Source organism: Sturnira hondurensis, unplaced genomic scaffold (assembly GCF_014824575.4).
Source record: "Sturnira hondurensis isolate 20B ecotype Veracruz unplaced genomic scaffold, ASM1482457v3 Scaffold0007406, whole genome shotgun sequence".
NCBI classification, from domain to species: Eukaryota; Metazoa; Chordata; class Mammalia; order Chiroptera; family Phyllostomidae; genus Sturnira; species Sturnira hondurensis.
The window spans coordinates 9,477,474-9,490,627 of record NW_028080037.1 but is presented as its reverse complement, the minus strand read 5'-3'; the positions used below and the strand labels follow the sequence as shown (position 1 = coordinate 9,490,627).

At 38.6% G+C, this 13,154-nt stretch overlaps 1 protein-coding gene across 3 annotated transcripts in view; it reads left to right on the top strand.

Moving 5' to 3' along the window:
- TAOK3 (TAO kinase 3) overlaps nucleotides 1–13,154 on the top strand; it is a 146,232-nt gene that overhangs the window by 88,295 nt on the left and 44,783 nt on the right. For all 3 annotated transcript variants that reach the window (XM_037052212.1, XM_037052210.1, XM_037052211.1), the window contains exons 8-12: nucleotides 1,306–1,419; nucleotides 2,497–2,588; nucleotides 6,430–6,523; nucleotides 7,496–7,577; nucleotides 10,671–10,838. In XM_037052212.1, coding sequence (XP_036908107.1) covers nucleotides 1,306–1,419; nucleotides 2,497–2,588; nucleotides 6,430–6,523; nucleotides 7,496–7,577; nucleotides 10,671–10,838 — 550 coding nt within the window. The remainder of the gene's footprint in view (nucleotides 1–1,305; nucleotides 1,420–2,496; nucleotides 2,589–6,429; nucleotides 6,524–7,495; nucleotides 7,578–10,670; nucleotides 10,839–13,154) is intronic.

Below are 13,154 nucleotides of genomic sequence, written 5' to 3'. Positions count from 1 at the left end.
GTTAGTCAGTGTTGTAATTGAAGATAATAGAGAAAAGATTTTTTTCTTATTGTTAAGAAATAAATAATGCTTTTTTTTTTAGTTCTCTCTGCCAATTCCTAATGTCATCATGAGGAAAGAAACTGAATTTTCAAGGGAAGATTTTTGGAAACGTTTTGGAAGTATTTGAACCTTGTCATTTTCAATTTGACATAAATTTGCCTCATTCTCTCTGCTTTATTTTTTCACTGCCCATCAACTCGCAATTCTTGGTTCCTGGTACTCATTATCCATCCTACCTTTTTTAAATATAATAAGGAATACATTCACATCTCCTCATTTTAAATTCTCATACTGAAGAATGCATTTTTAAAATCATGTTTTTGAATCTTTTTGCTGCATAAACTATCTAATAGCTGTAGCAGTAACCACTTGTGATTCTTTGCAGTAATACATTACGTGCAGTTTCCTAACCCCTAATCCTTGTTTGTTTTGATCTTTCAGGCTCTTCTTTTTACTGTAGGTGTCATTTTTAAAATAACATCTTCTCTATAGCATGTACCCTCAAATGCCTTAGAGTTGCAGTTACAATTAAAGGCAGAGAGAAAGGGTCACAGGCAAGAAAGAAAAGGTGTGTGGCCCTGGCTGGTGTAGCTCAGTGGATTAAGCGTGGGCCTTCGAACCAGAGGATCGTGGTTCCATTCCCAGTCAGGGCACATGCCTGGGTTGCAGGCCAGTTCCCAGCAGGGGATGCAGTTCCTGGCAGGGGGCGCACGAGAGGCAACCATACATTGATATTTCTCTCCCTCTCTCCTTCCCTTCCCCTCTAAAGATAAATCAATAAAAAAATTTAAAAAAAAGAAAAGAAAAGGTATGTGTATAGAAGAGGTTTATTGGTAGGCAGTCAATACAGAGTCATGGAAGGTTTGTTTAGGCTCCAAAAAATGTCGCGTCATTTGGAAAAGAAAAAAAAAAGGGCAGTTCCACACAGCCCAAGGAATTTTCCCAGCAAAAGAATGCTGTTGATGACTGGATTTAGCGCCTAAGAATGTGATTTTGTAAGTTTAGCAGCTGAACAGGTTTCCTTGTCTGCCCTCTCTCTAAAGAAATCTCTACCTTTTAGTGTAATTACTATGACCTGCCTATAAGTACACCCAGGAATCTGGGCCCCCTTACAACATGCAGTAATTATTCAATGCCCTTCTGGCTATCTGAGCAAGGTTTTTTAAAATAAACTTTTTGTCTTATTAATTGCATGCTCTGACCTTATTCCATAATCAAAATTGAAAAGTAATTTCCTCACCCTCTTATTTTTTTTTCCTACAGGGATATTAAAGCAGGAAATATTCTTCTAACAGAGCCAGGTCAGGTGAAACTAGCTGATTTTGGATCTGCCTCAATGGCTTCTCCTGCCAACTCCTTTGTGGGCACACCTTACTGGTATGTAGAATTAGAAAACATGACATAGTTTTAAAAATATGCATACATGAACAAGGTTTGGTTTTGTTTTATTTTGACAGTGTCTCACCATGTCTCTTTAAATGGGATTTTATTAGAGAAGGATAGAAAATTCAGTAGCAAAAAGAAATACCCTGACTTAGTATAAAATTTCCAGTGACTTTAAATTGTTCAAATAAGGTTGATGTCACTGGGTATAAACTGAGCAGGATTATCAACACACTGTCGAAGCTCAGGTTTTAGATTTCATTTAAAGTTTCTTTTTAGCTTTTCTCTTGAGGCAGAGTCTCTAGGCAAGGACATAACTTCTTTAACCTCCTCTAGCCGATGAGTATAAATATTGTCTTCCAATGAAAGAAATCCAGGTTCTTGTCTTTGTTGTGTTCTCTGGTACTTTGCCTAGCTTATCATTCTTAGTTTTATCCCATTCTATTCATGATTCCTTCCCTTCCCTTCATAGATACATTGGAATTTTATTATACCTTGGAGAATGACATGTCCCTGGAAGATTACTTACCTACTAAAAAAATCAGCTATTTGAAATGTTTTCATCATTATGAAATAGCATTTTCTAAGCAACTACTTACATACACTAATAGAGAACAAAGAATATTACACTGATAGGACCCCTGCCTCCTAATGAAATCCATTGTAAACTAACAACGTCACATCCATAGCATGGCTGTCCATCATGTTTCTTAAAGTAATTCATTTAAGTGTTTCATACATATTAATACTTTATAAATCCCTCTGAGGGGGGATTCTCTCCATTTTTATAGATGAAAAAACTGGTAAACGAAAGTTAAGTAACTTACTGAAAATCAAACTTAAATAGTGGAACTAGGGTTTATTGAAAATAATATATTGTCTCATCTAACTCAGTAAGCATGTTGTTTCCATTTTGAATAGTGTTTTTTCCAAATGATTTGTGTAAGGAAGTAATCTCTTGATCAGATAAAATTGTATGATACCCTCAAAAACAATTATGACATTGAGTCACTTTATTAGGTGGATTGCTTTTTAGTTTACAACCTGGCTTTTACGTGTTATGTTGGGCAGGATGGCTCCAGAGGTGATCTTAGCTATGGACGAAGGACAGTATGATGGGAAAGTTGATATTTGGTCACTTGGGATCACCTGTATTGAAATGGGTGAGTAAAGAGTTTTATTGTATTTATCATAGATATTCAACTGCGCTGCAAAGCGTGGAAGCAGTCCTAGGCAATATGTTAATGAGTGGGTGTGGCTGTGTTCCAATGGAACTTGATGAAAACAGGCTGCTATGTGAATTTGGCCCATCGTTTGCCAACCCTTGCTCTGTAGTATTCTGGATTAGCAATGAGTCCTGTCACCATGGCTCAGAGGATTTATGCACTGCATCTGGCAAGGGACTTGAACCTGCACGAGACCATCTGAAATTAATATTTAGCCGGAGCTTCCCAGAAACTAGTATTTAGCAAAAGCTTCCCAGACCATAGAGCTGTATTGTGTGTGTTGGTTATACCTTTAGTCACATGCTTCCCTGTGTTAGACTTAATCTACCATCGTGTGGTCAGCTCTCTTCCGTCTTATTTACGGAAAGAGTACCTGTTACATGTGCTCCTCATTCCTGCCTCAGACCTCAGGAACATTGTACTGGGTTGTAGTGTTTTTTGTCCTTTTACTTCCTCTTGCTAAGTTTCTGTTTTCTTCTCTCTTTAGTCCCCTTTTCCTGCTGTTTCTATACAATGCAGTGTTATTCTGAACAGCTTACGTTTTATATTTTTGCCAGTGAATGAGAGGGCTTCTCTCCTTCTGGTAGTGAATGAAGTCATCCCATAGTATCTGACGTAAGCCCCCCAAATCAGTCTTTTCTCAGTCACTTTGTGGCATTAGGCCACACAAAGATCCTTTGCTGACAACGTTTCTTCTTTGCCTTAGTTTGCCTTATCTTCATTTACTCATTTTATAGTTATTTTTAGCCACTAAAAATAAATACCAGGTGCTGTGTGCAGCCCTGGAAATGCAGAGATGAACATAAAAGACATTGTCCCTGCCCTCATGAAATTAAGCAGAGATGACACATGTTATATCAAGAATTACACAAGTAATTAACTATGGTTGTGATAGTGGTAGAAAGAAAAATTAGGAATGACAAAAATCCAACAGGAGACCTAGTCTGAGAGGTCAGGAACGCCTTTCCTGAGGAAGTTATTTTAAGCATATAACGAGCCTGGAGTAAATATTTATTAAATTAATGCAGAAATGAAGTTGTATTTAAGATAAAGCCTGGAGGCTTGGCAAGAATGAACCAGATAAAATTTAGGGAATGAAAGTGAAAGAGGAGCCCAGACAGAGAAAGCAGCATGTGTGAGAGGCTGTGAGCTTTGTTCTTTCAGTGAAGCAAAAGATTACACTGGGGGGGGGGGGGGGGGGGGGGGGGGGGCGCCCCCCGGCNGGCGGGTGGAGATCGCCTCCCAGACAGAAGTGCTAGAGCTCCCCGGGTCATGTTAGCAAAGGCCAATAGTCTCTGTTTAGGAGCCTTTGTCCTAAGAATGATGGGAAGCCATTGATGGACACATGATCTGCTCCTCGTTCCACATGGCTTTAAATACTTGAAGTTTTCAGAAGGCCAAGCTCCAGACACTTTATAGAGTCTATCGCCTGAAAACTAAAACAAACCTGACCCAGGAATTTCTTCTATGCCTTAGAAACAGATATAAATTCATGTGTCCACACTGCAACTTTCCAACGTCCCCTTGTTAACAGTTCATGTGCTTGTAATACTGGTGGCTGTTTAGTGAGTACAATGTATCCTGAAGTTAATAAATAATTGTAGAATCCGTAGATACCTTCAAAGGTATCAGAGATCATTTAGTCAGGACTGCAAGAGGCCCCTCCAATGCATCACAGATGAATAAGTGAAGTTGCCTTCTGCGTGAGCACTGCCGCTAACTTCAAGTTCACTCCCCTCGATGGTTTTCATGTCAAATTAGGAGAAGGGTGTCTTGTTTTGTACTACTCTGGCTTTTCACTGGTTCTTCCTTCTATGTGTAAAAATGTCTTCTTTGTTCCACTCTTAGTTCTTGTTCTGTTTCTTAGAATTGCATTAAAAAAGCCCAATTTGCCGTTTTCAAAGTTCTTAATAAAAGACTCTTTACTTAAAAACCAAGATGCTCTGATGAAACCGGAGACCAGATTATGAATTACAAACTGGGACTGTATAAAGAATCCATTAGGATAAGCATGGTAGAATGAGATAGTGATTTATCTCCTGTGACATAATAACTAATAAATAGCATAAAATTAACTGTACTCAGAGCTAGAACCTTGTTTCTTTCCTTTGGTAAACAAATGGAGCACCCAATAGGTGAACAGAATCTTAATACATATTCTTGGAGAATAAATACTAAGAATATTTGGGTTATAAGATCTCACTCTTAGAACTTTCGATTGTCTTTAAAAGAAAAGATTACTATGTTTCTGTAAATACAGTAGTGAGCACATACCAAATGAGCTGTAAACTAAGACAGCTATTGGAACTTCAAAGAAGAGATCGTGGTGGGCTGGGGTGGAGTAAATCTTCCATTAATAGTCGATTCACTGAATTTCTCTTTAGAATGGGATGGCCCAAGCCTTGACTATTACTTTTCCTCTTCTTCCTTCCCGTTTCCCCTCTACCCCCACCCGTACTGTTCCCTGGCCTGGAGAATCCTTCCGTATTTATCAAACTGAATTACGTCCCATACTGTGTCAGTGATGTCTAAGATGTTCCATTTTATAATTTTTTTTTTACTTTACCTTTCTGTGCTTTCTGAATTTTTTCAATGAATACACATTTTTAAGTTAAAACACATACACATGAAGATGTTAACATAAGAACATCCAAACCTATAGAAAAATTTTACGAGTTTATTAGAAGCAAACTGAGGACGTGCCCAGAAGCAAAATCTCAGTGGATCAAGAAAATGCTCCAGAGAATGGCAGTTTGGCAGTTCTTATTATACGTTTAGAATCAAAGGGGAAAACATAAAGAAGGTCACATGAAATCCCTTGGGTGTTAGGTTAAGGAGGCAGGAGAAAGCAAAGCAGGGAAATCCCTAGGATTGGATAAAAAGCAAAATGGAGAAACGCGTACTTCTTTTACACTGGTGGCTATCGGATGGTTAATATTTAACATTTACGGTAAATAAAGATGGTGTGGGGGCAACAATATAACAATGAGGAGCTTTGGTGCACCTACTCTTGTGAAGGTGACAGCAACCTGGTTGCACAAGAACAATGGACAGGGCTCGCTTAAAAACAAAGATTTGATTGATTTATTTTTAGAGAGAGGGGAAGGGAGTAAGAAAGAGGGAGAGAAGCAGTGAGAGACACGTATCAGTTACCTCTCGCACACTCCCAAATGGAGACCTGTCCTGCAACCCAGGCATGTGCCCTGACCAGAAATGAAACTTCCAGTTTGCAGGCCGGTGCTCAATCCACTGAGCCACACCAGCCAGGGCAATAGGGCTCACTGAAGGCAAGTAGCCTTTTACTAAGGCAGCTACAAGCCTGGGGCCTGACTACCTACCATGCCCCACCCGCGTGGGGCAATCCGATCATCATTGTGGCTGCTAACTTTTGGTCACGGAGTTATCAGGCCTGCCACATAGCCCCCTGAACTTGTCAGATTTTCCCACATAGCCCCTTTTTGGTTCATGGTGTCCGTACCTCATATGAGAAGATAGGCAAAGACTAGCCTTTTGAACATACATGAAAAACATGAAATTTTTCTTTCACTTTCTTGAAATCGGTCTATTAGGAGCTTTGCCAAAGTACATTAAGATGACCAGCAGCTTCTTTTGAATGGCTGTTCTGGGCTGCTCTAAGAGATTAAAATAAATGGATTATGTGACATGATGACAGTAACAAGCTATTGATTTAGGAGCAATGCTTTGCTCATAGTTCCTTATTTCTCTGTCTGCCTGATTTCTTTTAATAACGGCTTTATCGTGTTTCTTTTCCTTTCAGCCGAACGGAAGCCCCCTCTTTTTAACATGAATGCAATGAGTGCCTTATATCACATTGCCCAGAATGACTCTCCAACATTGCAGTCTAATGAATGGTAAGACCCCGTTACAATTTCAAATCTCTAATATAATCACCCTATGTATTTGGCACTGCCATTAAATTTTATTTGAAGTATCTGACCCGGAAAGCATTCCATTTCTTCACTGTGCACTATGTAAAGAGTGATGGTAGCATTAACTGTCCACACACACACATTTCATTTCAGCTCTCACTATGGCTTGCACTGTGTTCTTAGCATGTACAGTAACTGAAGTTGTACAGGCAACATGCCCTGCCACCCTTGTAACAGCTTATTCTCAAGTCATGACAGTCCTATAGTGGCCATCTCAGCTCTTAACATTTCTACAAAGAGATGAAGTACCTTCTCTGATGTCATCATTTTTCCGGTGTCATTTTTTAATTATATGTATATTTGAATGTCTTGAAATAGAACATATACTTATCTAATGAAAAAAATGTAGTGTTCCTTGCTGAACATTATGACATTCTAATAAACATTTGGGCCACAAAAGCTTTAGAAAAAGGAGAATTTTAAAGAAGAATGGAATTTACAAGACTGGAAGTATTTTCATTCAGGACGCATATTCCTAGATTCTCTGACTTATACGCTTCAAAGTTTAGTACCTGGTTACAGGTTGTGGGTGATGGAAGAGTCACCAACTGGTCATGAACAATATAGGCTTCAGACCTATGAAAGTCATCATCTTTAAACTATTATATGTAAATATATTATTTTTACTTTCTGATGCATATTATAATTTGACCTTGCTTATATATTAAGATATGTTTATGTGTTGACTCATTTAAACTGTTCACATTCATTAGCCAAAAGAATTAATTCTAGATGCCATAAACTGGAAAATGGCTCACGTTTCTCCTGGTATTCAAAAAATATTTTATTAAAAGCCTAAAATGTAAACTTTTCCCTGAAACGAAAATTATTTTAAGTAATCCATGTGTTCTGTAGACCCTGATTTTATTTTCTGTTGATCTGTTTGCACCATAGGACAGACTCTTTCAGGAGGTTCGTTGACTACTGCCTCCAGAAAATACCCCAGGAAAGGCCAACAGCAGCAGAGCTCTTACGGGTAATTCTCCTTTCTTCCCCCATCATTTATTTATTTAACGGGGTGACATTGGTCAGTAAAATAATTTTTCAAGTTTATATTTGAGGAGGGGGATTTAAAGTCATGTTGTAGTGAAATAAAGTAAATCGTTCCTGCAGCGGCTCATCCTGGCAAACTGGATGAGCATGGACTGCTTTGTCATTCATCCAGAGACAGTAGGAAGGCGTAGAAATAGCGCGGTGATACCAATGTATGGGTTGTACATATGTGCCCTGTGAGTAGTTTTTCCTTTTGCTTCCACCCACCCTGTTTTTGATTTACGACAAAAAATATTCTCCTCGCTCTGGCCGTTACTGTGATATTCCTATGACCAGTATCTGTATGAACATTCCGGCAGAGTCTACCAAAAATAACAACTCGGAGATTTTCCCTTAGGTTGTTGTCAGATCATCAGACATGTTGGTGAGAAGAGTATCACGTTAACTGCATTGATTTGATTTAAACATCATATTCTCGAGCATCTCTTTTCATGTTACATTTTATTGTAGACTTATACATAAGTGATATGTTCCATCTATATCAGTGAAGTATGTGGGAATCTTTTAAAATGTAGATCTTTTCTTTGGCACAAAATAGTCTAGATTTCTTTAACTCTCTTTTGTATGCATATTTCTTAACTCTCGTTTGTTTGGTTTAAGAAGCACTGAAGAATTGTATTGCCTAAATTGGTGACACTTAAAAATGTCAGCAAACTTTGTAGTTGAAGAGTACTTTGGCTAGGTCAAAAATTCTTGGTTTCCATTTTCTTTTTCTTAGAACTCTGTAAACAGTTTTCTATCATGTTCTGGCTTTTAGTGTCCTTGAAGAGGTAGGTCTAAAGCGGAGTAATTTTTCCACCGAAAAGTAAGTTTTTTCTTGTCGTGAGTTTCAGGCCACAGGAATATGGTGAGAGAATCAACAGGGAAGAGCACTCCACCTAATTCTCATTAGATGTGGAGCCGTCACGTGTTCTAGATGTGAACTATGTGTATGCCTTAGCAACAGCTCCACATTTCTAGAGAGAAAAATGACAGCCAGAGCAAAACACTAATACAAGATAAAGTATCTTTATAGTAAGCAAAGTTGTTTTTTTAATTTTTACCCAAAGACGTGTTTTATTGAGTTTAGAGAGAGGAAGGGAGAAAGAGATAGAAACATCAACAAGAGAGAAACATCGATCAGCTGCCTCCCATAGGCGATGTTTCATCCAACCAGGGCTGAAACCCACAACCTAGGTATGTGCCCCAACTGGGGGTCATACCCACAGCCTTCTGGTGCGTGGGAGGATGCTCCAACCAGCTGAGCCATCCAGCCAGGGAAGCAAAGATTTGTTAAAGGGCATGAAAAGCATAACTATAAAAGGGAAAAATAATAAATTTTAGCCATATTAAAATTAAGGGGGGACCTCCAAGAAGATGTTACTACAAGGATACAAAGATGAATTTTAGGGCAATAGACAATAGAAGGTTATAAAAAGCAAGCGGGCAGAGGTAAAGAAAGAAATGGAAGACAAAAATTAAGACAACAGATAAAAATTGTATGCAACATTTTAATACAATAAGCCAATCCATTTAGGATGCTTCCCATGGTAGATAGTCTTAGGGAAGTAAAACAAAGTTAAAGGCAAATGAAAAAAATTCTAAAGATGATTATGGAGAAGATGATACATGTAGAAGGACAAGAGAGAACTAACATAGGCCAACCTATTATCCCCGAGGAGCAAAGCAAAACACACGGAGCAGAAGCTATATAAAGACAAACCTGGAGAAAACTTTTTTTGTCAGTTCACGTTTGCATCTTTATTTTAGTTGATTTGATGTAGTGTTTATTTGATTTGGTGACCCAACACAAATGAGCCCACCATTCATTCAACAAATATCTGCTGATTGCTGTGGGCAAAAACACTGTTTTAAACATTAAAAGTAACATAAAAGTACACAGACAAGAAAGAGACAGTCCCTGCACTCATGCAACCTAATTTTTAATAAAGGAGAGTGAAAACCAACAAATAGGTGATGGTGTAATGTCAGGGGTGCTAAGTTATTTACAGAAAAATAAAGTAGGCCCAGGGACAAAGAGTGACAGGGCAATTGGATAAGGAGTGTTGGGTGTGGAATAGAGAAAAAATAAGAGGATTGAGGCAGATTCTAACAAGAATATTGGATACTTTGCATTGCTTTTGCTGTTACATAGTTTTAGGTTTGAACCTAAGTTATAACTGCAAGTTTACTGAAAACCCATTTGCTCTCGTTTAATTGTAAGCACTGGAGTCGCCAAATAAGTTCCTTTCTCCCTTTCGTTCTCATCTTGAAATATGCAGGCTTGCACTTCCTTCCGGGGATGGTAGCTCGTCTTCAGAAAGGGGTCTTTGCAGAAGAAGCGGTATTTTATAAAAGCGGGAGCAAAAGCCACAGTTACCCCTACTTTGCTGTCAGGATGAAGAACCACAAAACATGTAGACTTTTTTTTCTCACAATGGTCCTGTTCCTCTTTTGTATCTTTCTAAACTTAGAAAGATATATATATATATTTTTCCTTATAAGGAAAAATGAAGTTGCCAGCAGTTCTCAACATTTTTAGTCATTCGCTGTATATGACCAGAAAAATAGAAAACAAAATATACACAACGATAGTGTAAGGTGAGCAGGAGGATTGAGGCATATTATAGCAGGAATATTCTGTATACTCTGCATTGCTTTTGCTTTACTATATAGTTTCAATTTTGAAGTTATGAGCCACGCAGCTTCTAATATAATTAGCTTCTAATATTAACTTCTAATATTACATCTTTCAAGTAGTCACCGTTACTACTTGAAAGGTAAGGTAAACCTCTAGAGTTCTCATGTAAACCCTAGGAAAAAGTCCACAAAATGGGGCTTGAAGGTAGAAAAGCATTTTCGTTATTTCATTATGAGATTTATATACTATGAGAAGCTACATGGTATGAAAATCATATCTTGTTAATGCTGAAAAATCCATACAACCATGTTATGTCTCTTTACTACTCTATCTATCTTGCACCTAAGAGTATGTTTCTCATGATTGGTTTTTGTTATTTTCTCCTCCTTCCGCTAGCATGACTTTGTCCGACGAGACCAGCCACTACGTGTCCTAATTGACCTCATACAGAGGACAAAAGATGCCGTTCGTGAACTGGATAACCTGCAGTACCGAAAAATGAAAAAAATCCTTTTCCAAGAGACACGAAACGGACCCTTGAATGAGTCCCAGGAGGACGAAGAAGTAGGTTCAGTTTCTTTTAGCAGGCACTTGTAGAGTGCCTACTACGTGAAGGAGCTCTGGACCGGGCACTGTGTAAAATGCTTCGGGTGATAAAAGGGTAGTGGGTGCTCTCTGCCTTAAGAAACACAGAGAATTGCAAAAGAAACATTCGTGAAATAACTCTTACATAAAACAGAATATGATAAATGCTACAGAGGTACATCACCACGCGGGGGTGCATAGTGGGGATTCGTGAAAGTTATAAGCAGGACAGTACGTGGGTGATTTTTGACAGAAGGGCATAGGGCATTTTAGACTCAGGAAAATGCTGTATGCGTTAGAGAGATTATCCTAGCAACAAAATAGAAGATGGATTTGATGGGTGGGGACTAGTCTATGCAAGAGGTAGAAAGGGCAGTGTCAGTGGGCATGGGGGGGAAAGGAACACTTCACAGAAACACTGTAGAGGGAGATTCAATAATACAACTAGATTCAACGAGAGTACGTCAATACTAAGAACAGAAAAAGACCCAAGGAGAAAGAGTTGGTCTAAGATGATTTCAGTTTGGTGCCTATGGGGTTCAAGGCCCTAGCATTGTATGCCTCTGACATAGGATACAGATGGAGGTTTCAAAGGAGAGAAGACTTCCTGGTTTCTCTTTCAAAGAACTTGAGAAGGATTGGTTGAGGCAAGGGTAGTGATAGTCGGGACACCTGAATGATGTCTAGCAATTGGTTGGAATGTACAAATCCAGAACATAGGAAGGAGGTCTGAGTCAAGGGCAGTTGGTTGGAGGTCAAGAGTACTACAATGGTCATGAACCAAGGAGTTGATCGTGGAATGAGAATGCTGTGCAAGAAAAGGGAGACCTGTGAGGGAAAGGCATTGCAGATGTTAAGAGAGTACGCAGTTTCGAGGAGGGGGCAGCCAATACCGTCAGATGCTACCAAGGAGTCAGGTTAGACCAGAAAAGAAATGTCAAGTGCCTTATAAGGAGGGCGTTCTCAGGGACCTTAGTAAAAGCAGTTTTACAGGAATAGTTAGGGTGAATAGTAAGATTACTGTGGCTTTTAGAATAAATGGGAAATGAAAAAATAGAGATAGCAAAAGTGTGTTATTTTAAGATTCATGAATTTGGGTAAGAAGGAAAAGTGGCAAAAGGTAGTGTGGAGAGAGGTATATAAATATGGCCAGACCTCTTCAGGTTTTTGTACAGAGCGGAAGGAGCCAGCTATCAAAGTTAGAGGAAAGAGATACAGTTAAAGAAGTGAGATTTCAGGAAGTGCTTAGGGTAGGAACAAGAGTGTTTGAGCACAGATTAGCCTATCTAAAATTCGATAAGAAGGAGGAAAGGAATGATGGATGTTATTTTAGCTTTTTTACATCAAAGAAAATAAAACAAGATTATTTTATTAATAATTATAAAAATGAAATTTAGAAAGCTGAACTGGACTATAAAATCTCTTGATTGCATATATACCAATGATCCCCTTTAATTGGGAAAATCAGTCTGTTAAAAATATAATGTATCCTCTAGCATTTTAAAATATGCCAATTGCCTATGCCAGTGACTCCTTATATTACCAAGTAACAGTTCTTTGAAGTTATATATGTACATACGATTTTTTGAAAATAAGGTTTATTTGCAACTAAGTTGCTTTAATTATATTATTTAATCTTCTATCAAAAGATAGCCCACCGTGATGGATAAATTGTATGTTCTGCTTATTTTACCACTTCTCAAATAGTAGTCGTTAGACTAGTAGTGATGAATAACGGTATTATTTAACAGATATATTTAATGAGATTACAGAGGTGAGCACGATAGAATTGCTTAAGGGAGGCAGAATTTAATTACCTATCCCGGACAGTAGAATTAATATCTCTGATTAGATATGAAGTTACTCAATAATGACTTGCAAAGGAGTATATTGCTTGTCAAATCTCTGAAAACTCTTTTTACTTGATTTTAGTTTCAAGCGACCACTGCCGTGTTTGCAGATGTCCTAGAGGTCAGCTGCCCAGTGGCCGGCAATCTTTCTCTGGCACCTTGATGTTCTTGAAGGTCTCTCACCAACCTGGCCTGATTCGGCTTCCCGAATAGCAATGCAATAAGCTGATAGTTGCACAGGGCAGGGGAAAGCCTTGGGGTAGCAGCACTCGGAGCCTTATGACTCACGTCCAGAATGGCCCCTGGGGAAGGCGTGGAAGGGAATGTGAGATGTCTGAAAATGGCGAGGGAGTAGTGGAGCCACTACAGAAAAAGTTGACCTTTGCAGATTTGTCAGAAAAGCAACCTGGCACTGCAAAATTGAGTGTGTTTAACAGCTTAGTCA